Source organism: Lissotriton vulgaris, chromosome 7 (assembly GCF_964263255.1).
Source record: "Lissotriton vulgaris chromosome 7, aLisVul1.2, whole genome shotgun sequence".
In the NCBI taxonomy this organism is placed as follows: Eukaryota; Metazoa; Chordata; class Amphibia; order Caudata; family Salamandridae; genus Lissotriton; species Lissotriton vulgaris.
Genome location: NC_141695.1, coordinates 1,428,725,309 through 1,428,752,785, shown reverse-complemented (window position 1 = coordinate 1,428,752,785; position 27,477 = coordinate 1,428,725,309). Strand labels below are relative to the sequence as shown.

General features: G+C 44.9%; 1 protein-coding gene across 11 annotated transcripts in view; it reads right to left on the bottom strand.

The window, feature by feature from the left end:
- LPIN3 (lipin 3) overlaps positions 1 to 27,477 on the bottom strand; it is a 428,785-nt gene that overhangs the window by 31,993 nt on the left and 369,315 nt on the right. For all 11 annotated transcript variants that reach the window (XM_086932215.1, XM_086932217.1, XM_086932218.1 and 8 more), the window contains 4 exons: positions 19,904 to 20,048; positions 19,372 to 19,520; positions 18,274 to 18,360; positions 174 to 326 (listed from right to left, as the gene is read on the bottom strand). In XM_086932215.1, the coding sequence (XP_086788341.1) occupies positions 174 to 326; positions 18,274 to 18,360; positions 19,372 to 19,520; positions 19,904 to 20,048 (534 nt within the window). The remainder of the gene's footprint in view (positions 1 to 173; positions 327 to 18,273; positions 18,361 to 19,371; positions 19,521 to 19,903; positions 20,049 to 27,477) is intronic.

The window sequence follows — 27,477 nt, the reverse complement described above, 5'->3', positions numbered from 1 at the left end:
AGCATCACCATAAATGTGCATTACTTCTGTGAAAAGTTGAAATATAGAGTAAAGAACAGATACTTATTAGAAGAATGTTCTTAATCCATATTAAGTAACTCATCAGGACAGTGAACACCATCAAATAACTATTAACAATATTAGCAAGTCAAACTGATGGCCTGTATACTTACCTATGCAAAGCAGAAAAGAGGCTGCTTGGGGCCAAGAGGACAGGACCCATGGGCAGAGCACAGCCCCGGTCATTCACCCACTGTAAGTAACCTTTGGTGATGTTGGCCATGCCGATAGCCCTGGCAGAACAGTACAGAAACTTGTATCCATTCCTGAAAGAGAGGAAAGCATAGGGTAATCCAGTCGGTCATACTTTGGCAACTCAGCATCAATCATATACAGTGCCTCAAATAATTCAAAAGATAGTATAGTCGTGGTTGATAACTTCTTGGGAGTTGTTAAGCTCAGAGAACAGAAATCATCAGTACAGTGTAAGGGAAAGGGGAGTCTAGAGACCTAGTCAGGAGATGGTGAGATGATCCGGGTAGCCTCATAGCTACAGGGGTTACTGCTTATAGGTCTTAATAGTAAGGAAAAAAGTTATAGCAGCAAAAGGCCAGGAAATTATATATATATTTTTTTAAAGAGTGGCATTAAGCTCCAGGCATCAGTAGGTTGGCAAACAGGAGATTCTTGATGCATATTCCATGGAAGTGGCAGGGTGAAACAGATGCCACACTGCTGCTGGAGGGCATGGGAAAGAAAGATTGGGGCATTTCTTCATGAACTGGACCGTGAACATAAAGACTGTGCAATTTGTACATCTTGTGGTGGCAAGCAGATCTAGCTGTGGGGCTTCTCACGCACTAAAGAGGAATGCAAGATTGTGGTCAATGAGAAAACATTGCATCATTTCTAAATGATATCAGTTTAGTTAATCTGATTTTATGTTCTGCACACCTAGAATGTGAATCACCACTTTGTGAGGTTTGTGGCAGAAGCCACAACCAAATTGATTGTCTTTCTGATTTCTGTGCTTCTCTGTTTAGATAATATCCCACTTTACTGCTGTTTTGGAACCTGATGGGCTAGAGAGTGAGGTAGACATCTCTTGAATTTGACTTAGAATGGTTGCTCATATGCGGACTACTTTTTGTGAATATTCGATCACCCATGTGAGGGCAGCATCCCAGCATTGATGGGTCTGTGTGTTTTTAAGAAAGATCTCCTCATTTATACAAATTCTTCCTCAGATGCCACCATGTAAATAACTTAAAATGTGATGGAAAGGTGTCTTGATGTCTGCCACTCTGGTATCAACATTTACTAAGACCCACAGAGTTTTCTCATAGGGAGAAATAAACAAATGATGCGAAAAAATAATCTGCGAAACATCTACATTGTGTAGCTGTCCTACACATTTGCTCATCAATTCAAGATCTAAACAAGGTAGAACCTTCTTTTCTTTTAAAGGAAATTGGAGATCTATACAGAGGATATACATGGCCCAATTGACACAGAGGCTTGACAACCTGAAAAGCATTGAAGATGAAGATTTTGCTCTGACAGAAAGATTAATTTCAAACTACCTCTTCCTCCTCCTCTTCCTCCTCCTTTCACCTCAGAGTTTTATGGATGGATAAATCAAACACAAAAAATTAAACTTTCATACTACTTCTATACAAATTCATCCATAGATTATCATTCTATTAGATTTTCAAATTTGGTGACAAAGTTACAATAATTAATAAACAAGCAAGATCAGGGGAATGTAGTCTGCCGAGTTACTTAGGTAGTGGCATGTTCCCAGAAGCAGTTTATGGTTCTTAAACAAATGGTCTTAAATTTTAACATGATACACTAACACTGTGAATATTTTTGTTCTGAAATAGGTGTTCTTTTTTGTACTTCTCTTTTAATTGAACAAATTGTATGTGATCCTTTGGTGATGTTGACAAGTACTGCCCTGAAGAAGTAGTTGCATAGTACCACAGAACACGTGTTGGTTTATAAAAAAAAATTCTTAAGGTGAAAAGATAGGTTTTTGTAAAATTTAACAGCATTTCAAAACCTTGAATTTCTTTGTAACAAACATTTAAATCAGAGTTAGAATCCCAGAATTATTTATTAATAATATGTTTGATTTGATTGATTTGGACTTGTAAAGTGCACTGCAGCCCCAACTGGAGTGTCGTGGTATTTTAGAGATTTGGTATCAAAAAATTGGAAATATTGTTTTTAATGAGATACTCCCCACCAAAAAGTAAGTATCTTATAAAAATTGTTGTAAGCTCATGTATAGTTAACAGGTCCATCGTATGATTTCCGGCCTGGCTGGTTTGAGGATGTGCATATGCTTGTATGCACATAAATGTTATTCTTTAAATTAACCTATAAAAGATTTACTAGTTCTTGACCCTACCAGATATATGGAAGTGTGTATCTTTAGAAGTGTGTTTCCTATTCGACTGTGTATCCAAGGTTTCCCAGTCTCCATGATGAACTCTCCTTCCATGGAAGAGAGTTCTGATTTGGAACGGTGAAGATCAGTTATGTGCAGCAGTTTAAGGTGGTGGCTGGAGTTTCTGTCATGATCTGCCTTGATCCACATGAAGCGCCTACATGAATAACTTGTTCAGAATTGTGTAACATTGCCATAGCGCGTATTCGACTACATGTCCCATAATGCCTACCGACTGGGAGGAGTTGGGCAGTTATTTAGGTGGCCATTTCCGGGCTGCAAGTTGTACGTGATTTTGCTACCCGAACCTGAGACTGGTTCTAATCTTGTTTGTGAATTCCTGTTTTCCATTCAGCGGGTGCTGAACGTTCTTGTTTCCTGCTGGAAGCGTCGTGCCTCGGATGGGACACGAAAGGAGCTGTTGCCTTTTGGATTGTTTGCTGGAGTTAGGCGGCTGCCGAGCGCTTTCCCGAACTCGCCCGTGTTTCCTCCAGACACGGGAGAGACTGTTTGGATTTCTTGCTACGGAGACACGCGTTCAGGCGGCTGCCGAACGCATATCTCGGAACCGTTTCTTTTCTTCAGGCAAAAGAGGAATTAGCGAAAGGTTCTCGGCTGAGACCTTTTTCGTTGGAGAAAACGGAGTCCCAGCGTTTTGTCAATTCTGTGGAATGATTGATGGGATTTCTTCACTTCGTGAGTACTAGCGTTCTCGGCTGAGACGCTCTGTTAAGTACAGTTACATTATCCGGATAATCTATCCCACGATAAAGAGCCTGGCTATAGTAGTGATTGGAACTTTGAATGTGGAACTTGATTCGACTTAAAGAGGCAAAACTTACTTGTTCTTCCACGGATTGAATTAGTTGTGCAAGACTGTCTTTTAACTTTTGGATTCATATTGGAACTATTTTTTTCCCCTTTTATTATTTGGCTGAGTTAACAATGGGGATCTTTTTCGTTTAGAAGGGAAGGCTGGAAGGTATGCATGGTTCTCTATAGAGGTGAATGCTGATGCTTGTTGTGAGAACCTCAGGCGTGAACACTTCTTTTTGTTTATGTATTACAGAATTGGATGCTAGGGTATAGAGGCGTTTATCTGATACCTACCAAGAAAGAGGAGGAGAACAGTCCACAGTTAGTCGAAGTGGTAGGTGTTGTTCTAGCGAGAATTAACCGAGTGTAGTGATTTCTTGTACTTACCTTTGTGTGTTTCTTCTTTTCTCGTTTCAGCCTCCCTTTCCCGTTCCAGACCCTTCCTTACCTTTCCCTCGCCTGATTTCCTTTATGCTCTGTGTAATAAATACAGTCAGAGTAAAGGGCAATCTGGAGGTGGACCCCTTTTAAGCATCACCTGATCCTGAGGAAGCGTGGTCGTGACAGTTTCTTCCAGGGAATAAACACAAAATTATTATCACTCAGGAGCATTTTTCTTTTCTAACAACAACTTTGATCTCACACTGGTGACAAGGAGTGCCTCACAATGGGTTGTACCAGTGGGATTGCGTCCTAACCTTCTGGTGAGATTCGTCTGTGTGCACCTTCATCATCTTAATAGGGAGGTTACTGAAGACAAGTTTCCTCTACCAAATAAAATGGAGATGGTGACATTGATGGGCAGCGCTAAGTTTTTTTTACCAAGCTTGACTTAACATCTTCCTATTATCAGGTCAAATTCAGTAAGGATTGGCATGATTTACCTCCTTTTATTACACCTTTTGGTGCATTCCATTTCAACAAAATGAAGTTTGGACTTTGTTCCGTGGCTTCTGTTTATTAGAGACTTAAGACGTTTTTGTTGAAGGGAATTGCTGGAGTGAAATCCTTTAAAGAGAAGTGCTGATTTTTGTGACAATTAGATTGATCATGTGCCTAAAGTAAAAGAAGTACATGGAATAAGTTCTGATTCAAGGAACAACTCAGTACCCAGGAATAATCAACAAAACCAACAACAAAAACAACAATTTCACCTCCCAGACCTTCTCTCTCCCCTGTGGCGTTCCACAGGGCTCCTCGCTAAGTCCGACGCTTTTTAATATCTATGTATCGGACTTGGCGAGGGTGATAAAATCCTACGGCATTGCACTGACCACATACGCCGATGACACGCAATTAGTGCTATCGGTGTACAATAACGGAGCTAGCGTGGCAGCCAACTTCCAGGAGGGTATGAAGGCAATAAGCTCCTGGATGTCATCAAACTGCCTCAAGCTTAACTCTGATAAAACGGAGGTGATGACATTCGGGAGCTTGAAACCAGCATGGTCCCCACAATGGTGGCCACCGGAGCTGGGATCCCCCCCCCAACCGGTGACCAAGGTTCGCAACCTGGGAGTCACCTTCGACAACAAACTGACTTTCCACCACCACGCCAATGCCGTCGTATCATCTGCATTCTATACACTCAAAAAAATCAAGAAACTTCTTCCATATCTAGCACAGTCAGCCGGCAAAACACTTATCAGTACTTTAGTGTTTTCAAAAACGGACTATTGCAACTCTCTGCTTCTTAATGCGCAAGAAGGAGTCCTCAACAAATTCCAGACCGTTCAAAACGCGGCTGCAAGAATCTTACTTTCTATCCCCAAATTCACATCAGTATCCCATCGCATCAAAGAGCTCCACTGGCTCCCAATCAGGAGCCGAATAAAATTCAAGGCTCTTTGCATAGCCTACAAGACCCTTAACTACCCAGGGCCTAAGTTCCTAAAAATAGCTCTTCATCCATTGGAGCATCGCAGAACACTTCGATCCTCTACAACCTTTATGCTGTCTGTCCCTCGGACAAAAAAAAGCCACCTGGGGAGACAGGTGCTTCACTACAGCCACTGCTAAATTATGGAACACCCTCCCATTGCATATCAAAACTGCCCCCACCCTCATTAAATTCCGAAAGAGCCTCAAGACATGGCTTTTTTCCTCTGTTTAACCACCCTCAAAGAGTAAGGAGTTCTCTGATCACTAGCGCCGAGACACCTGTATGGGTATTTGCGCGCTTTAAAAATAGCAACAAAAAAAAAAACAACAACAAAATCCCCAGCCTTTTTTAGGCAGAGGCCAACAGCGGGGAAGAGGCCGCTCACGTCAAGGGAATCAACCATGGGAAATGAGGACCAGACGTCAGCATTACAGGAGCTAACAACGTCACCCTTGTTCAATCTATCAGATCGAGTGTTATCAACCCCTGAAATAGCAGTACTAGAAAAGGGTCTCTCCTTTGTGCCTGTTCGACCAACTGACTTTGTAAAAATGAAATTGGGTTCCTGAATTGCCTCTCTTAAGCAAGCGCATTCTACACGAATCTTAATTAGACATTAATGACTCCTACATTCTGTTTAGGTCCCAAAGTCAACACTGCACAAAGTGAAGGTGAGCTTTTTTCTGATTCAGTCCACACCCCATGAAAGTCACCAACCTTTTACAGAGTGTCATAAATGTTACTTTTTCGTTTTTTATGTGTTGTCCGTTTTGGATACCTCCACACCTGACTAGATTGTGACATCACATACAGGAGAATTAAGGTAGGCGTTGGCAAGCCGTTTGGTGGCTGATCTAATATGCAAGTTTGTTTTTGCAGATAGGCTAATTTGGTACAATCGTCTTTTGTCTTGTAGAATTCGTGGTTGGTCCTGAGGAGAACCTCGCAACTAGGGGGTTCGAAACGCGTCGACCTTTAGGTCCAGTGCCAATTGTAAATAATCTCAAGTACTGAGACAAGCACAATACGATTTGGTCTGATCAATTATTGTTGTTTTCAACATTACAAATGATATTATATACTGCATTATATGATTTAATGAAATGTTTATATTGACACAGACCTATACCTCAGAGGTATTTTGTTTTGTTTATAGGGATATGAATGGTATGTTTGTGGTGTGAAAGCTTCGGTGTGGATGTACTGTATAGTGGTTCATGATTTATATTGTAAATATTTGTATCTATTTGTATATTCTGTATATAGTTGTGATATGCACAATAAATTTTGCTTGAAAAAATAAGAAATCTAATTGAAAAAATATTGAAATAAATTAGTAACAAATGTTATGGCAGACTGATATGCTTTATTCATACCAGATCTTTGGCGATTAGCATCCAAGTTAGTCCAGTATTGGCAATCGTGTTGGTAGTTTAGTCAATGGTTAGAGCGGCAGACCCTGATGCAGAGTTCTGGCCCGGGACCAGGGTTCAATTCCCGCCTCGGCGGGTCTTGGGCTCAATTTCCTCGGACCTGACAATTGTCGCCTCGGTGCCTATTCTAATCATGGCCCCACGCTGCAACTCTGTGCAATAGCTTGCTTAACCTCCACACTGGCCCCAACAGCGCTAGGATGCCCGGCTTCACCCTGGGGGTGCCCAGGAGTGGACACTTCACAGGGAAAGCCAGGAAGGGTTCCACAGCGGTATGAGTAATAGTGCCAGGAAACCGCTTGGTGGCAGTGCGCTCTACAAATACCTTGACATTTACATTTATCCAGCCTCTTGGATTACCTATCCGGTGGAGTGATAGGGAACATGCCTGGGTGGATTCGGAATTTTTGGGGGGTTGGACCACCAAGCTCTCCAGAGGTGGATGCTGGTTGAGGAAACGGGGTCCCCATGATTGGGGCGATGAAGGCAGGCAATTGTCGTATGCACAGGAGCCAGTCTGTAGGGCTTGGACTAGGCCCAGAGTAGGATGCCTGTAAGGTCTTCATGAAGGAGAGTAGGAGTTAGAGGGGTTGTCTCCTTGCTGAAGCACTTCCTTTAAGAGATTCGTCTTGACAGCCACCATGGGAAACTGAAGGTCCAAGACCTCAGCTGCTTTAAGCACCAGCATTGCGAGAGAGGTTCACTACTCGAGAGCCACGGTAGGAGAAAAAACCAGACCAGTGTCATGTGAAAGCTTAACACACTGGCCTCTGCCAGTTCCTCATACTAGTTGTCATCTTCCTAATCGGGGGCCTGGTAATCATAAGGGTCCATAGACTCTCGCATTCTGTGTTTGAGCCAGGAATAATGAAGAGGATGGTGTTCCCATGGGGAGTCAGCGGTGCTGGGGGAGGCAGCACTGGAGCGGGCCTCCGAGGAAGGTCTCGGTCTCACCAACAGCTCCATCTAGATCCAGTACAGGATCCATGGGTCCCGACTGGCACCCAGGGCGAACCCGCCAGTGTGGACCCCTTCTGCGCCCATGCAGCCAGAAGGCATTCCAAAGGGACCAGGCCACCCAAATATGATGCGCATGGTGTGTGAAAGTGCCCTCTTTTTGCATGGTTGCCCCCACTTTTTGCTAAACTGCTGATGTGCTTTGACTGTGTTCCTGCCAAACAAGTACCCAAGGCCTATGTTCTTTCCTTAAAACTTCATTGAAAAAAAAACAATTGGCACTCTTTGACCACTTGTAAAGGGTAAAGGCACTGTGGCCAGGGAAGGCCTCTAAGGGCTGTAGTACTTTTTGTGCCACCCTTAGAGGCCCTGCACCTTTACACACACACACACACACACCCACACACACACACACACACACACACACACACACACACACGCACGCACACACACACACACACACACACACGCACACACACACACGCACACACGCACACACGCACGCACACACGCACACACACACTGCCTTAGCTGGATGCGTGTTTTGGTGCAGAACAAAGTGAAGAGTTGACATGGCACACATTCCTGTGTGCTATTCCTACAACCCACTGCCATGGCTTAGGTCAGCCACCCTCTAGCTGGGTGCACTATACCAGTGGTGAGGGTACAGATGCAGGAGTCCTGTTCCCCTACAGTTTCTAAGCCAATTCTTAGACATTGTAAGTGCTGTAATGCCATTAAGAGTATATGGTACTGGGAGTTTGTGATTACGAACTCCACAGCACCAAAATGGCTTTACTGAAAACTGGGAAGTTTGGTATCAAACTTCTTAGCACATAAACCCACACTGATGCCAGTGTGGGATTTAATGAAAAAAGCACACAGAGGGCATCTTAGAGATGCCCCCTGAAAATCAACCTACGTCTAGTGTCCAGGCTGAGTGGCTGCTCGCCAGCTGCCACCACCAGACATGTATTTGGACCCCAAGAGGGTCAAGAGCCTGCTGTACTCGGGGGTCTGAAACAAGGCACATCCTGGGACGAGGTGCAAAGCCTCCTCCCCCAGGATGGGCAGGGTCCACGCAGGGAAAGCTTCAAAGGATTGCCGCCTTTGTGAGCTTTCCCAGGCCTTTTGCTGCTTCCAGCAACTGGACCCAACTGGTTCTGACCCCCAATTTGGCCAGGAAAATCGGCGGGAAAACCACATCAGGAAGGGAGGTGTGCCCACCTTTGCCAACCCCACCCCTCAGGTTGGGTAGGTGAGGTGAAGCACAACTCTGTCCCTGCCATCTTGCAGATGAGGGGACCCAGCCAATCAGAGTGAGGCATATGCCCCCTTACCACTGGAGGGTGGCATAATAGGGGGTGTACCCATCCCAAGGATGGGACCCATTGTCCCAACCCTTACCTACCTGTAAGGCCCCTAAATCTAGTATTTAGGGACAGCCCCGAACTGGGCCTCCTCAGACAAGAACCGATGAAGAAGAAAGGAAGAAGAAGGCCTGAAGAAGCAGTGCCAAAGCTAAGAGGGAGAGGATGCCGACTGACTTTGCCCCAGCCCTCCCGGCCTGTCCCCACCTCCAACCTGCAGAAGCGAAATCCTGGGGTGTCCTGCAGCCAGCATCCTCAAGAACCCTGAGGACCTGCTCTGCCTTCCACAAGAAAGACTTTGTCTCCCGTGAGCACAGGATTTGCTCACCCACAGACTCCGGCTCAGACCAAATCCGCGTGTCTGCACCGCTATGCACCCGACACTCACGGCCCGAGTTCGAGTGGCCCAACACCCCAAGGAGGTCTCCCCGGCAATCCTGACCTGAGATCTGGTGATCTTTGACCTGCCTAGAATCTCCCAGCGAAGCTTGTAGCCTCTTTATGGAGGATCTCCCCGACCGCGACAGGAGCTGGTAAGTAAAACCCGATGCCTAAAGACACCCCTGCACCTGAAGTCCCATGGCCTTGGGTGGCTCAACCGATGGTGTTCCAGCATCCACAGGCATCCCAACTTACCTCTACAACCGGTGGTCACCTCCAGAAAATATTCGTTCCCGAGCCTGCAGTCTTTGTTGAAACAGGAGAATCCCAATTGAAACCAACAGGGCACCAGACAACAAAGCAGCAGCCTGCACCCAGCCGCCTCTGCGGTTGTTCCTTGGGTGCTAAATTGGATCCCTTCTAAGCTAAACCACAGGAGCTTTGCTCCGACAACCGCTGAGGGTGTTTTCAGAGTGCATCCTTGACCCTGGGGGAACCCTGGTTCTTACCCCAGAATACCAACTCCCACAACAAAGTACTTACCTGTTAACTGATAACTTCATTTCTCTCCATAGGAATACATTGACTGATTTTCCTTGAAAAGTGTTGTGTGGAGTTGGTTTTGTATGGAACTTTGACAAATTGCAACTAACTAAAAACTGCTTACTTTCCTTTTCTCTTGGAAATGTCTCAGTGTGATATCTAGGGACATCACACTGAGTAGAAAAAGTAATCCAGAAAGTAATCTGTAAAGCACTCCGGGCGCCATCTTGAGTAGGTCAAGGGACGCAGGAGGCGGACTTCCGCACTTGGTGTGCTTATTTAAGCCACCGTGTGCATTATCAGGTCAGAACTTTTGCCTACGCGCTTATCGCTGCTGCAACACTTTTAAATGTGCTCATTGCTTTTAAACTACCTGCGCTGCTGGTCATCGCGCTTAGAGCTTCTAGAGCTTGCTTTTATTGCGCTGTCTTCCTGGTGTCGGCTCCGTAGGCCGGGGAATTTTGACAGGCTTACCTGCACTCAAAAACGGCTTTTCACCCGTACTTGGCGGGATAGAGTGAGTTTACCGGGTCCGTCCGCCATCTTGGGTGGGGGTGAAGTTTGTGAGCACTCCGGGCGCCATCTTGAGTAGGTCAAGGGACGCAGGAGGCGGACTTCCACACTTGGTGTGCTTATTTAAGCCACCGTGTGCATTATCAGGTCAGAACTTTTGCCTACGCGCTTATCGCTGCTGCAACACTTTTAATTGCGCTCATTGCTTTTAAACTACCTGCGCTGCTGGTCATCACGCTTAGAGCTTCTAGAGCTTGCTTTTATTGCGCTGTCTTCCTGGTGTCGGCTCCGTAGGCCGGGGAATTTTGACAGGCTTACCTGCACTCAAAAACTGCTTTTCACCCCTACTTGGCGGGATAGAGTGAGTTTACCGGGTCCGTCCGCCATCTTGGGTGGGGGTGAAGTTTGTGAGCACTCCGGGCGCCATCTTGAGTAGGTCAAGGGACGCAGGAGGCGGACTTCCGCACTTGGTGTGCTTATTTAAGCCACCGTGTGCATTATCAGGTCAGAACTTTTGCCTACGCGCTTATCGCTGCTGCAACACTTTTAATTGCGCTCATTGCTTTTAAACTACCTGCGCTGCTGGTCATCACGCTCAGAGCTTCTAGAGCTCGCTTTTATTGCGCTGTCTTCCTGGTGTCGGCTCCGTAGGCCGGGGAATTTTGACAGGCTTACCTGCACTCAAAAACTGCTTTTCACCCCTACTTGGCGGGATAGAGTGAGTTTACCGGGTTCGTCCGCCATCTTGGGTGGGGGTGAAGTTTGTGAGCACTCCGGGCGCCATCTTGAGTAGGTCAAGGGACGCAGGAGGCGGACTTCCACACTTGGTGTGCTTATTTAAGCCACCGTGTGCATTATCAGGTCAGAACTTTTGCCTATACGCTTATCGCTGCTGCAACACTTTTAATTGCGCTCATTGCTTTTAAACTACCTGCGCTGCTGGTCATCGCGCTTAGAGCTTCTAGAGCTCGCTTTTATTGCGCTGTCTTCCTGGTGTCGGCTCCGTAGGACGGGGAATTTTGACAGGCTTACCTGCACTCAAAAACAGCTTTTCACCCGTACTTGGCGGGATAGAGTGAGTTTACCGGGTCCGTCCGCCATCTTGGGTGGGGGTGAAGTTTGTGAGCACTCCTGGCGCCATCTTGAGTAGGTCAAGAGACGCAGGAGGCGGACTTCCGCTCGGTCCAATACCATAAAGGAATGGTGGACCAAGCGTGCAGCGGGCGCGTCATAGGCGCGCCGGAGGTGCGCCAGAGGTAAGCCCGTTTGCGCCCATTCGTGCAACGGGCGCGCATAGGGCCGCTTCCTCTGGACTCTTGCATTCTCCTCGCCTAGTCTATTCCCGGGCTGCCCTTCTGGAACTTAGACCGACTTTGGCGTCTCAGTCTCAGAACACTACTGTTTCTCTCCCATCTCAATCTCTGTCCTGCGGTTTGCTTAACGTGCGGTCGCTCTGCAAGCACCATACAGAGATTGCCTTCCTGATTGAATCCTCAGGTCTGGACATGTTGTTTCTAACCGAAACTTGGACTCGGGAGGACTGCCTAGTTGAATTGGGACTTGCTTGCCCCCCAGGCTTTAAAATCATCCACACCCCTCGGCTGAAGAACAGAGGTGGTGGAATTGGTATCATCTACAGAGAAAAGTTGGGCCTTTTTCAGCTTAAAATTGGTGAGGTTTCGGGTTTTGAACTGATGGGGTTCTCCATTAGAGTTCTAGAGAGAACGCTGCTCTCAGGTGTGCTCTGCTATCGTCCACCGGGCTCGGCACCCTCCCTATCAGATTTTCTTGACCTAATATATGACTTATCCAACACTCACTCTAAGCTGCTGGTCCTGGGGGACTTCAACTTATGGCAGGGGGGTCCATTGGATGGGGCGTTTACGACACTTTGTCAGGCCTTTGGTGACATTCAGCTGCAGCAATTGGTTTGCTCAGCGACTCATAAGGGAGGTCATGTCTTGGACTTGATTTATGCTGATGCTCAATTAGCAGTGGTCACCGATATCTTACGCCAATGCTGGACGGACCACGCACTTGTGGCCTTCTCCCTTTGTATAGGTGATTACTCCTCTGAGACAGCCGGGGTAGGAGTGGCGAAACTGGGTAGACCTTGGTCTCGACTACTCAGCCTATCTCCTCTGCCTTCTTTACTACCAGACAATTATTGTCTGAGTAACTCAGTGGAGGAAAGCTACTTGACTTTGTGCCAGTCGATTACTAACACGCTGGACAAGGTTGCTCCCTTTCGTAAGTCTCGTGGGAGAGAGAACCGGGCTTCTCCCTGGTATACGGAAGAGCTTCGACAGCTGAAGTTGAGCTGTAAACGTGCTGAGAGGGCTTGGAGGAAGCAATATTTACCATCAGCAAAGGCCTCGTTCAGGCTCGCATTGCAGGGCTATAAAGCGCAGATTAAGCTTGCTAAGGCGGCTTTTTTGGAATCCACCTTGAATCAGGCGCCTAATAAATCGCAAGCACTGTTTAAAATCGTCAGGGACATGTCCCACCCTATATGTGTGGCTAATACGGTCCCCGCATCGCAGGCCCTGTGCGATTCCCTGGCGGGTGCTTTTGAAGAGAAGACTGCTAAGATCTTAGAGGGCTTAAAACACCCCCTGCCCGCTGCTCTCGGTCTGGGAGTTCCGGTTAGCCCGCTCAGTCGACCCCGACCAGTTGGCTCTAGTCCTGGCTTGGGAGCTCCGAACGGGTTATCCAGTCGACCCCAGCCGACCGAATCGCGTCTTCCAATAGTAGCTCCTGATCTGGGAGCTCCAGTTGACCTGTCCAGTCGACCCCAGACAGGTGCCTTCGTCCCTGGTCTGGGAGCTCCGGACGGCTCATCCAGTCGACCCCAGTTGAGTATCCCAGCTTTTAGCTTGGGAGCTCCGGACCTTCTCTCCAGTCGACGGCAACTAAAAAATTTTCCTCGTCCCTCTTTTGAGGAATTCTGCAGTTTGGCAAACACGGTGTCCTCTGGCTCTCCGCGTGATCCACTGCCTCCCAAATTTTGGAAGGCTTTTCAGGCGGAACTTTTTCAACCGTTGTATTCCATCTGCCTCCAGCCTCTGGAGTTGGCATCTGTCCCCGAGTGTTGGAAGCTAGCAGTAGTGTCACCTCTGCTCAAGAAACCAACGCTGGACCCGACCTGTCTTTCCAACTATCGGCCAATTTCCTTGCTCCCTTTTCCTATTAAGATCATGGAAAAATGGGTGACCCGCTCGCTCTCAGGTTTCCTGGAAAACATCGGGTGGTTCGATGAGGCACAGTTTGGCTTCCGCCCCGGGCACGAGACGGAGTCTGCGCTTGTAACCGTATTGGACAACCTTCGCTCGCGTGTCGACAGTGGTCGGGCAGCCTTTTTAGTGCTGCTCGACATGTCGGCCGCGTTCGATACGGTCTGCCACCGGACCCTTGTCAGGAGACTCGAAGAGTGTGGGGTCACAGAGGATGCAAGAGACTGGCTCATATCCTATCTTGATTAATCAAAAAGAGACTAGCTAAGAATGGGGTTGGTATGATGTTTATATTATAAAGATCATGGTGACTCAGTTTAGTTTTGTCAATTGGTGGTGGCACCAGTTCACCTGTGTATAAAACGGCTTGGCGGGGGTCCCAGTACCCAGTGACCGGTTCTGCGAAGGAGGCACAACAGGTCCAAAGACGGCGCTGGCCAGAAATCCTGGTCAACCCCTTGCCACTAAAATAACCTTGAAGAGAAAACAACTTAAAACTAGCGTGATCTTGAGAAGGGAATCCCCCCTCTCACAGTTAGATACACTTTAGGGCGTGTAGACACATAGCCTGCACTACACACCCACTAGTTTTAATTACACACCCCTTTTTATCAGTCCTGAAGAAAGCCAGCATATTGATAAGGCACTGGCTGAAACATGTTGACACTCTAAAGGACGTGGGAGGTCGTAACTCGCCTCTAACGTCCCACAGCCTTATTTTTAACCGCTGACGGAGGCCCAGATAATAAAGCTTCTTTACCCTCCGGGTACTGGGACCCCCGCCAAGCCGTTTTAAACTCACAATCTCATCACCCTTCATCGCACACACAGTGACATACCTGCTCCGCTGTAATCAGGCATCGTAGCACACCCGGGACACGCTAGGTGTCACTGGGTGGGCCCGATGATGAAGCATGCCACCAACTAGGTTGGTGGGTGAGGGCTTTCTAAAGACACCGAACAGGTGCCACCACCAATTGACAAAACTAAACTGAGTCACCATGATCTTTATAATATAAACATCATACCAACCCCATTCTTAGCTAGTCTCTTTTTGATTAATCGACATATAAACCGGGGATCTGGACTAGCTATCTGGTCCTCTCTCTCCCTCTTGATACACGCACTCATATCCTATCTTGGCAGTCGGCAACAGCTGGTCTCGCTCCCTCCATTTTGTTCTGAGCCAAGGAAAGTAGGGCAGGGGGTTCCACAGGGCTCGGCCATCAGCCCAATACTTTTTAATCTGCACCTCCGCCCCTTGGTCCAGCTTATAAAATCTTTTGGTGTCTCGGCTTTTAATTACGCCGACGACACCCAGCTGGTCTTTTCCTTGGAGGGCAACAATGCGGTCTCGCTGGAGACATTCCACCGCTGCATGGCAGCCACAGCGGACTGGTTACGGGCCAACTCCTTACAATTTAACAGCGCTAAGACGGAGGTCCTCTACTGTTCCACAGATTGGATCTCGCAGGCACTTCCTGAGAACTTTTGGCATGCCTCCTTCCCCGAGCCAGTATCGGCTGCGGTCTCTGCTCGCAACTTGGGGGTGATCTTCGGCCCAAATTTGCAGCTTGACATACACATCAATAAAACCACGTCTACGTGCATGATGCTGTTACGCATGTTGCGTAAAGTTCTGCCCCTTCTCCCCGCCCAAGCCAGGCCGGAAGTAGTTCGCGGTACCATACTAAGTCGCTTAGACTATTGTAATGCGCTACTTCTGGAGGCCCCAAAAAATCTGGTGGGGAAGCTACAACGAGTGCAGAACATGGCCGCCAAGTTGGCGCTCTCACGCCCTAGGTCCAGTTCTTCTACCCTAGCTTTGAGAGAGCTACACTGGCCCCCGGTACATCTGAGAGTGCTGTACAAAGCCACTTGTTTGGTGTTTAAAGCAGTACATCATCTGGGCCCGATACCTCTGCAGAACATGTTCACCTGGTACTCTGCCCCGCGACTTCTCCGCTCCTCTTCGGCGCATTTGTTGGTAGTCCCGAGGTTTCAGAGAGTCAGGATGGGTGACCGCTCATTCAGTGTTGCAGCGGCCAAACTTTGGAACTCCCTGCCACTCTCCTTGAGAAGCCACAGTGACTACCTTCCATTCAGGGAAGCGTTAAAAACGCATTGGTTTCCTAAAATTGCTGTGTAAGTGAATAGTGCCACCGCTCAAGTTCAAGCGCCAGGATGCCCTTTGGGTGACAGGACTGCGCTTTATAAATACACTAAATGAATAAATAAAGTAATCCAAAGTAATCTAACAGTAATTTCCACTGTATTGAAAGCATTTACAAACTTGTAACAAAGTCATTTTCATTCAGCTTGCTTGGATTGTTGAACCTGCCTTGAAAATGACCACATACACTTACTTGTGCCAGGTGTGCTAGGTTCTAGGAAATAAAATACAACTAAATAATATTTTTATACAAATCAAATTAGTTTAAGTTCAGTCTTTGAGTGTGTGACATCATTTGCCTATTGAGTGTGTCCAACAAGTGCTCAAAACTACTCTCTGATACAGCCTTACTACACGCCCACACTACCACAAATAGAGAGTAAGGTGCTATCTACTATTACCTCTGCCTACCTTCGGGAATCCACTGGTCTCTGTGCACACTATACCTCATTTTGGTGTAGTATATACAGAACCAGCTTCCTACACAAGGCCTCATAAAACTCCTATAACTAGGTGCTCTGGTAAAATAAGGGAAGCACAGAGCGGACTCAGGTTCAGGTTCCACAGACGTGCAGGGCCTGTAGTGATGATGCTCACATGTCTTGTTGGCAAGACTTTGACGGAAAAAGTCAGACATTTTCAACTTTGTAATGTTGGTAAAAATGTTTTACTGGTGATGCATCTCGCGGGCAGCGCGAGATGTATTAGAACCACATTGTTGTAATTCTTTGAATGTGGCTCACGCATGGAGGGGTCGCTGGTCAGAGTTCGAATGGCATCTTCCAGTTGCCGTTCGATCACCGTACTAGGATGCCGCTACATGTAGTGGGTGGAGTATTTGTGAAATAAACGCTTCATCTACAAGAAACGCTATCCCGCCTTTCATTTCATCTGGCGATGAGGGTGGGTTGCATTGAACTCTCCCACATCAAATGGACTAATGGAGAAAGAGAATACGGTTGTGAAAGAAGGGATTCAGGCAGCATTAGCATCTGGGTTGGATGCGAGTGACTTTATCGAGCAAAAAATATGGAATTACAATAAGTCTCCCCACTGTACTACTGGAATATCTCCTTTTACTTTGCTGAGGGGCAGGGAAGCACATACCCTTCTGTTCCCACAGTGGTTGAGACAGATGTCTGGTGATGACCAAATTAACTTGAAGGAAGTGTCGGACAGGGTGTTTACTAAACAGACCCATATGAAGGAAAATGTTGACAAGAAATGTCGGTTGTACGGTGAAGACGTTTGGGTTGGGGACTGGGTTCTTATTAAGAAACCAGTAAAAGTAAAGAAAGGAGAGTCAAACTTTTTGATGCCTTAACAGGTGTGTAAGGTCAGTAAAGGAGCTGCTTTCGAGGGAAATATGTGGTGGTGAAACAAAATACAACTTGTTAAAGTGTCCCCTGAACAAACTGAGATAATGCACCATAGAAGGAAAAGTATTGAGGACGATCTTGATTGGGGTCATTGGTTGGATTCGGTGAGATCCCCTGTTCGATCTGCCCCACCTCAAGACCCTTCTTCATCTCAGGTTGACACGAACACCCTACCGAAGGTTGACGCTAACACATGTATTAGTAGTTCATCCAGGGGACGTGTCATTAAGACACCAAAAAGGTTTGTGGATTTTATTAGATACTAGGACATTAATGTCCAGAGTTTTTATTCATATCATTTTGCTAGTTTAGTTAATACTTTTCTTTTGTAACATGACTTTCTTGTTTGATTTTTGTAAGGGGAAGGTGTTGTAATGTTGGTAACAATGTTTTAGTGGTGATGCATCTCGTGGGCAGCGCAAGATGCATTAGAACCACATTGATGTAATTCTTTGAATGTGGCTCACGCATGGAGTGGTCGCTGGTCGGGGTCAAATGGCATCTGCCAGTTGACGTTCGATCACCGTACTAGGCTGCCGCTCCGTGTAGTTGGTGGAGTATTTGTGAAATAAACACTTCATCTTCAAGAAACGCAATCCTGCCTTTCGTTTCAAACTTCTTGGATTTCTTATGCTTATGGGACTTCCCCGTCTAATTAAGTCGAACAACTGTGTCCCCTAACTAGGAACACACTTGAAAGCAATCCATACTTGGCACTGATTGATCTCTATTAATTAGGAGAAAACAGTGAAAGTGTTATTATTTTGTTCATCAGAGACATGAGATACTCCTACCATTAATGCCCGCCGGAACAGGAAGGCCTTTTGTTACAGATAAACATTTAATTTTTGATGCATTACTCTTTTGCTCAGCTTAAATTCCATGATGAAAGGAAGCATTATTGTGGTTTGGTTAAACCTTTACTATTTTGATCAAGCTCTGGAAGAGATGAAAGACTATCTAGACTTGAATTAATGAGAATCGCAACAGAATCAAATTACTTCTATCCTTTTTGCTGTTTTTATTTAGACTTGTTTTCTCTTCTTTCCTCTCTCTCTAGTAATCGCTCCTCCCTCTTACCTATTCTCCACAGTAATATCATTGACAAAACAGAGGTAACTTTTCCATTAGTACTTACAAATGGATTTTATTGTACAATTTTGCAATTCCCTGATGCGTCCAATCTTTTCCCAGCTGTGGAAGAATATGGCCCAAGGCATCAGACCTGTGTTTTCAAGAGAAAGAGAGGCTTGAGACCTACATGTAGTATTCTGAAAGGTCCAATTACAATACACGGTAAATGTTCCTGGTACAATGCAGGCACTTCAAACTAAATGTACCTGGCACTGTGCATGTATCGAACCCTGTACACTTGAAGTTTAATGTAATATATATATACATCTTTCACCACGAAAATAGAATGCTTGCACTCGCTTAGTATATATATTCCAGGGTTTATTAAGAGGCTATTGCCAGCACTACCACAGCTACGCATTTCGACAACAGGTCTTGGTCAAAGTATATATATATATATATATATATATATATATATATATATATATATATATATATCTCACAGCATTAAACCTCAACAAATAAGGAATTTATATAGGGTACTAGTCACTATTTGAAATGTAGATTCTTTTGGCTGTATTGAAATCCATCTACTATTGGCATGCTAAAATATTATATATTGTACAATGCCAATGATACCATAGATTTCAATACAACCAAAATAATCTGCATTTTAAATAGTGAGTAGTGCACTTGTATAAATCCCTTATAATTTAAGATCTTCATTCAATAGACTAGGTTACATAAAAACTTACCATTCTTTATGTACTTAATATGAGACACGCCATTATCAAAAAGTATGCCTCCAGGATCACAACATCATACCTTCACAGAATCCAATACATGCAATACAATGCCAGTCAAAATCTGCCTCACAGAGCAATAGGTCTGTGAGAGAATTCTGAGCACAGACAGACTGTCCTGAAGAGAAATAGGTAGACTTACTGTTAGGCACATGATTATCAAATGCTGGTAGGGCTGGATGACAACCATATCATGCTTATCTGATATGATTCACTTTGCCTTTTTGCTATTCATTTACAGAACCGTGGGCCAGTTGAGAAACCCTCCCAGATGCCCCAAGAGTGAAACCACCACTGCTCCCAGTCTGTAGAATCACCCGGGCACCACAGAGAAGGAATTAAAAGGAATCAGGTCTTACTTGGTGATAGTGCCATCAATGTCAGAAATGACAACCTTGTCATCCCAGTTCCACAGGTATATGGTGGCGCTGCAGCGGCAGGTGCCCTGGTACTGTGTAGTTACGCTGAACACAGCATCATTGGCACCATCCCTCAGGTTCAAGCAGCTCTGCAGTTAGAAAAAAACTGGAGTAAGGCATGGATACAGGGTACTGAGGTTAGTATTCAACATTATAGGACTTTGCCCTGACTTCCTTCTCAGTGATTAGTTACAACATTTATGCATGTTCCAAATACATCAGCAGTGAGATAGCACAAGTGCGCACACCACTTCCCAGTAATAACGGATTTTAAATAAAACCATTATCTGGATAAGGTTCAACAATGTTCTGTCATTCCCAACAACTAATATGTTCTCAATTGTGGGTAAATAAATGTATACATAAATCTTGAGCTAAGACTTCTGCCATGTTCCTCTAGTAAAACAGAGTGGGCATGCGCATTCCGTCCCACATTAGCCCACTCAGACACAGGACAAAAAATAAAGCTTACAATTTGATCAGAGGAGAGTCTGAGTGATTTTTTGTAGGTGAGAGGAAAGGTGGGCTCCACTTGTTTTTGAGATACAGGCAGTTCCTTCATTTTACCATCCAGGTGTGTAGATTCGTCTTCACTGGAGCTTCTGTTTTCCTTCTCTCTGAAATAGGCCAAGTTGCATATATATGTCAGTCGAAAATCTAGGACTAGATTACAATCAAAATCACTATTGTCATTATTGAAACTACTATCTGTCATGAATACTTCACAACAAGCTCTGTTGCAAATCCATACAGGTTTATTGTAGCAAAGTTCAAACAGAAGACATCGGTATAAATAGCCCAGCAGATACAGCCAGTCAGCAACTGCTTCTCTGGGCAACCTCTTATGGCATCTTTTCATTCTACAATTCCTATGACATGTTAAGGTTCCACATGACATTACTACATACACGGCACCCCCCCACACTCTTATAGAAACAAACGAAAACGAAAATTAACTTCATAATAATATGTGAACAAAAATAAATTCACTGATATAACCATAAATGGGAGTTAAAGATGATCCTTCGTACGTTATTAAGTAATACATGTACATTTCAAGATATTGAATCACAAATATTCATTGAGCGCATTAGGGCACTTTATAACTCTCCTTCATCTTGTCCCTGCATCTTGACGGAGAAATTTCTTCCCACTACTTTCTCAGAAACATTCTCAGGGCAGACCATTGACTCTCCTTCACTCCTCCCAACATCCATTCTTTCCCAACCTTCTTGTTCCCTAACTTATTTTAACTTTTGATCTAACATCAAACTTTTGTTTATTCCTTTGTTTTTTTTCCTGGTTCCACAACGCTACTCTTAAGATTCGAACATTTTCCATCCTCTTACCTCACAGATTCTTTATCACTGTACCAATATGTTGTGGTTAATAAAATCTATTTCCTTTGGGAATCTTTCTGGGTTATTTACTCCTCACCCACTGTCCAACTTTTACATCCATAAGTTTTGTGCTGTAATTTTCAATATAATATTTTTTATTTTTCTTGTATTGCAGTATTAGATTATGATGACCATCTCACAACTCCCAAAGTCAACCGTCCAGGGTTAAACTTCGATCTTGACTTCCTCCCCCTCATCAGTTCAAAAGGTGAGAATTTTGTAGCTCCTACTTTGACTCTGAATGACCATAACGATTTTAAAAATCTGTACTTCCTAAGGAAAAATATTCCTACGAAATATGATATTGCCCCTCTGGTTCTCTTAGCCTCTGGCCTGGCTTTGTCCGAGATTGCCGGTCTACAAAGAAAGTTGCCGAAGTATACTAAGAGGGCCCTAGGATATGCTCCAGGTTTCGGCATGTGTCTAATCGTGAGAGGAACTCTATGCACACGCTGCACCTCTAAATCCAAGTTCCAAGTGGACAGTTCTGGAAGTGTGTCACGAAATAGCTGAATCAGAATAGATCGCGCATCTCCCCCCTCCATTCCCTCTGGAACCCCTAAAACGCGAAGGTTGTTTCGGCGTAGCTGATTTTCCATGTCCTCAAGCTTCCACCTGACATCTGATAGCTCAGTCTCATGGAGGTTAATCTGTTCTTGATTCGTGGCGATCTCAGATTCATTTGTAACCACTCTGGCCTCGATCTCAGTCATTCGATCACCAAAGGACCCCACCTTTCTTGAGAGTTTGCGAACCACACCCTGGACCTTACAGAGCTCTGCTTGGGCCTTACGACAGTCATGAGATGTCTCTTCCCTATGTGCCGCTATGGCTAAGAGTACGGTCTCAATTGTAGGCGCCCCCAAGGTTTGTGATGCAGTGGGATCTTCTTGCGGGGCTGTAGCAGCTGATAACAAAAGGCTACTTGAGGGCGTATAGTCCCAAGTCAACTCTGCTGAATCCCTATGACTCCTTCTGTGTTTTAATACTATTTTCTGTGTTGTTCTGTTTTCTTTAGAACTGGTTTCGTTATCCCTAGAGTCACTAAATGGGGAGGCTGTATCATTGGACAAACCTAATTCATCCGAGAAAGAGTAGAAATCGCTAGGATCCTTATCGGGTGGAGCGGTCAGAGGTCCAGCCATCCCTGTTGGCTCCATTACCTCTGTTACAGGAAGGTTCGCCTGGGTTAACTTGGCAAGCGAGCTGCCAATTAGTTGAAGATTGTCATTATGGGTATTGGCTTAAAGAGTTAGAGAGACGGTGGAAGTGATACCCCCTAACAATATATTGCCTTCGGATTGTATTTGCAGTTCTTCTACCCCGACATCATTTTTGTTTTTATTAGTATTACTCCCAGCAGTTGGTATACCTAGAGTAGTTTGCAAGATGCTTACTGTGTTTGCTGTCACCTCCTGAGTCGCCCTGTCATCATAATTTGTGCAAACGGCATCTGCTCCGACAATCGCCACATTGCTGCTCGCCGCCCTGTTCCTCTCCAAACTTGCGTCCTCAGTATCCTCTGTGAGAGCCAGGACTGGTGCGTGAAGAACTGGCGGCAGTTGATTCCTCCCGCTCTGACCCGGAAGTAGTTTTGCCGGTTTTTGCCGAAGAAGTTCCACGACAGAGGGAGTAGTCTGGCTCCCCTTCCGAGCCACTCCTGCCTGTTTCGAGCTTTTGCCGGGGTCCTCTCAGTTACCAGGGGGAGTTCAGGATCCACATGTAGTCGAGTCGGCTGCATCCCACGCAGCCATTCTCGCTGCTCTTGCCTTTGCCTTCGCGGCCGCGACCGCCGCATTCTTCGGAGCCATGCTACACTCGTCACTGCAGTCACCGCAGCCTTCGTAGAGGACTGAAGCACCACTCTGCTCACGTAGTCCCAGAAGGTAAGCCAGGCAGGAGCTTCTATACTTATGGTTAGTAGTACATAGATATCGGATAATGGAGAGGTCGATTAGATAGCTCAGCAATACCAGCTGTTTTTTCACTTGATTTTGATGAGCCGCTATAGAGTCCAAAGAAACCTTGTACTCCATAATTTTTAGCCCCTATTTGGGTTGAGGTTTTCATAGGAGTCTCCCTCAATTATTCAGAATTTGCCATTGTGTATTCCGCATAATTTTTCAGTTTAAGACTAGTCAGTGCACACCGAGGTCTCAAGCGACCGCCATCTTGCCTCCTCGTCCTCTCGGTTCGGGATCGGTTTCAGTATATACAGGATAATTTTCTGGTTCGAGATACCGACTCGTTTAAATTCATCCAAATAAATACGATCCTTAATTTGAAAGTTCCCAATATTTCTTTAAGCAATAACCCTTTATTTGATGTTCTGGGAAAGGATTCAACCAGGATCGGTACTATTTATGGAATCCTAAGTGAAAATCAAGGGGATGATATGGAGACTACGGAAGTGGGTTGGGCAACGAAACTAAATAACCCTAATGTGGATATTGATATGTCTCCACACCTTCTAACTAAGCTGTTTGTTTCTTCTAATCTGAAAGCCCAGCTATATAAAACAATATACCTTTATTATACCCCCGCCAAATTACACGCATGGGGTAAAAGAACGAACTCAAAGTGTTCAAGATGCGGGATAAGTCCTGCACATTTGATCCACATGCTATATGAATGTGACAAACTAACACCTCTTAGAGGAATGATAGCTGTTTTTTGGCAAGAAGTATTCGGCAATATCCTACCTGAATCACCCACTTTATATATTCTGGGACATGATAATATGCGTATGCACACTAAGAAAGAGAGAACGTATCTCTTCCTAGGAACCGCTGTATATAGAATCATACTCACTGCCCGCTAAAAGGACGTGGACCCTCCTAACTTCCAAATCTGGCTGGCTCGGTTCTTAGGTATATTTAACCAAGAGAAAGCTATTTATGCATGTAAAGGAAAGAAGGGAAGAGCCCAGGGAATCAAAATTTGGGCGCCTATAGAAACTTGGAACAACATTAATAGATCTTGATTATGAATTGATACTTGTCGTGATCACTATTTGAAATTGCTAAATTTAAGTTGTTATATATTGCTTTAAAACTTAAAATGTATCTCTTAGTTGTATGTATTACCAAATTTCTACTATTTAGAATTATGTGAAAAATCTCTTTTTAAAGCCTACTATATGTAGATTTGATATTATCAATCTTTATGTGCTGCCAAATAAAGATATTTAAAAAAAAAAGGAAAAATATTCCAGAAAGCTGGTTGAAGAGCAGCTTTCAACACTCTTTTGTAGCGTACCACCATTCTGTTCCGACTGGGGTTAAACAATGAGGTTGTTCTGTGGATAATGCAATAGGTTATTGTGTTCCCATGTAACTTGGGAACATCCCTGTCTTCTGTGCACACCGCGGGTGCTTAAATAAGCCTCCAAGACATTAGGTGTGTTGAAATGTTTTTAATCATCATTTCTTGTCATTGTTTTCATGACAGGAGAGTTTCACGTAAGTTAAATGCTTTTGAAATGGCTCCAATGCATTTCGGGTTTTATACCCTTCATCTGGGAGCTTCTGAAAGTAAGTGAGACATAGCGGTGTGTGAAAATATATTCAGATAAGCTAGCAGTCGTAGCATGCGGGGTGGGTACGTGGTGTGGGGGATTTGCCAAGTTATACTGGTTCGGGTTGGTTTTATAAGTGTGTCTAGGGAAAATAACGAGGTGAAGAAGTGCATGCGTGTAAAATGCCAGGTTGGCGTGCTCGTTTATGGTCGGTGTGGCATGCAAATAGCGTGTGGTCTATAGGTTTTAAAAAACAGTGGTCTGTGCTAGATTGGGGACCTGAGAACTCACGTTTGACCGTTAACCATGCGGTTCCTGTAAAAGAAAGGTACGGGTTCGTTTTAGTAATTTATCGATTTGCGTCGGTCAAATGTGTGCATAAGGCACCTCTCAGTACGGGTCATGGCGCGGTACTTACAGGGTGTCGGCGTGCTCCGTTTCATGCGGATGATCTATTTCAGCGTCCCTGCTCCTCGCGGACCGGGAAGTGAGTGTGGGTTAGTTCGGGGATGTGTGGAAATAGAAGGTGGACTGCGGGTGGCGGCCATCTTAAGTGAGTGAATAACAAACGGGGGCGTGTGTTGGGAAAACTAAACGGACACGACGTGTGCAACAATGAGGAACATGTAAATAACATTAAAATAACATAAGTACATTTGTTAGAAGGTGTAGAAAAACAATAGTAATGGCAAAAAAATATAAGCGAAGTGTGGTGATTATATCATCACGTGCGTAACCAATCGTACTGCAGGCCAGTCAGTAAATGGCATCAGACACCAAGAGGTGTTCTATAGGTAACATGAATATTCTAAACGATCATTCAGTCCTGTTGGTTTCATTGATTGTAATCTATAAATCCATGCCATCTCTCGTTTGAGAAGTTCTTTGTGATTGTCTTTACCCTCTCGTTTTTCGATCACTTCAAGTATCAGGAACTTGAGTTGTGACACGTTGTGTCTAGACTCTGTGAAATGTACTGCTACGTTGGATCTTGTGCTGTTATTTCTTATGTTTGACTTGTGCTCATTGATACGAGTCTTTATTTTTCTCTCGGTTTTTCCAACGTATGTGCTGCCACATGGGCATTTGATTAGATAAATGACATTCTGTGTGTCACACGTGGCGTTGACCTTCAATTTAATTTTGTTTCCTTTCATTGGGTGGTTTATGGAAGGACCTCTGATTATGCAATTACAATTGCCGCAATTCATACATGGTTGGGTACCTTTGTATTGATGTTTGGTGGTTGCGTCGTTGTTGAGGATTTCTTTTATGTTTGCACTGCGGGTGTAGGCAAAGATGGGGGGATTCTTAAATGTGTCACCAAAGTCTTGTTCTGCTGCTAGAATTGGCCAGTGTCTTAAGATGGTCTTTTTGTAAGCTGTGCTGTGTGTGGAAAACCTTGATACAACGACCATCCTGTCTTCCTGCTTTTTGGTGGTTCGGACTAATAGGTTTTCTCTTGGGGTATTCCGGGCTTTTTGTATGGCTTCTTGTATGATTTTATCTGGGTAACCTCTGTCCTGGAATCTTTTACCCATCTCGTTCAGTCGCAACTCAGATACTGGGGGGTTAGAGATAATCCTTTTAACTCTTAACATCTGGGATGTTGGCAAGTGTCGCTTAAGGGATCCTTGGTGGAAACTGGTGTATAACAGTGTGTTGTTTCTGTCTGTAGGTTTACGGAATAAATCCGTGTCGAAGCCAGTTTCTGTCATTGTGATTCTTACATCCAAAAAGGTGATTGTTCTTTGGTTGGTTTCCCACGTGAATTGTATTCTATCATTCGTTAAATTGAGGGTTGTTAATGCTTGTGTTAGAGATTCCTCAGTGCTTTTCCAGATAATAAAAACGTCATCTATGTATCTAGCGTACATTTTAAGATGATTTGTCCAGTTGGGGTTGTTATAGATGTTTTCCTCTTCAAAGAGCTTCATATACACGTTCGCATAGGTCGGTGCGGCACAATTGCCCATCGAAGTCCCGGACCGTTGTAGGTACCAAGTGTCCTCTTGTCGGAAGTAGCTGTGATACAGCGTGAAGATTATTAGTTCCATTAGAAATGTTTGCATCTCTTTCTCTATGTTGCTCTCTAGAATGGCCTTCTCCATTGCTTCTATCCCCCCGTCATGGGGGATGGATGTGTATAGTGATCGTACATCCGCAGTACATAGAACAAAATGTTGGCCAGGGCCCACTTTTATTTGTGCCAGTTTCTTTAAGAAGTCTGTGGTATCTTGGATGTAGCTACTCATGTTTTTCACTATCGGTTGAAGGTATCGGTCGATAAATTTCCCTACCGGCTCGTGGAGGGAGCCTTTTGTTGAGACAATGGGTCTGCAAGGAGGATCCATCAGGTTCTTATGAATCTTAGGGGTCATTGTGATAGTCTGGCATTTTACACGCATGCACTTCTTCACCTCGTTATTTTCCCTAGACACACTTATAAAACCAACCCGAACCAGTATAACTCGGCAAATCCCCCACACCACGTACCCACCCCGCATGCTACGACTGCTAGCTTATCTGAATATATTTTCACACACCGCTATGTCTCACTTACTTTCAGAAGCTCCCAGATGAAGGGTATAAAACCCGAAATGCATTGGAGCCATTTCAAAAGCATTTAACTTACGTGAAACTCTCCTGTCATGAAAACAATGACAAGAAATGATGATTAAAAACATTTCAACACACCTAATGTCTTGGAGGCTTATTTAAGCACCCGCAGTGTGCACAGAAGACAGGGATGTTCCCAGGTTACATGGGAACACAATAACCTATTGCATCTACCAAACGCACGTTGGACGGACGTGCCACCTGCATGTAGCACCAAACCTCAACAAAATATACAAACCTCTTTGAAACTCCAAACAAAAAACAGCTGTGCGCTCCCAACCAACCCAAAAGCCCGTTCTGTGGATAATCCCATACTTATTCAAATAGTGTTTCATCTTGTCAGATGTAAATTGCACACCATTATTGCTAATGATTACAGGCCGGGGTACTTTCATTTAGAAAAATATCATCAGAAAATTTTAGTACAGTGTTGATATCGAACTTCTTAATGATTTTCACTATAGGCCACTTAGAAAACACACCTATGAGAGTAATAATGGACATCTCTGA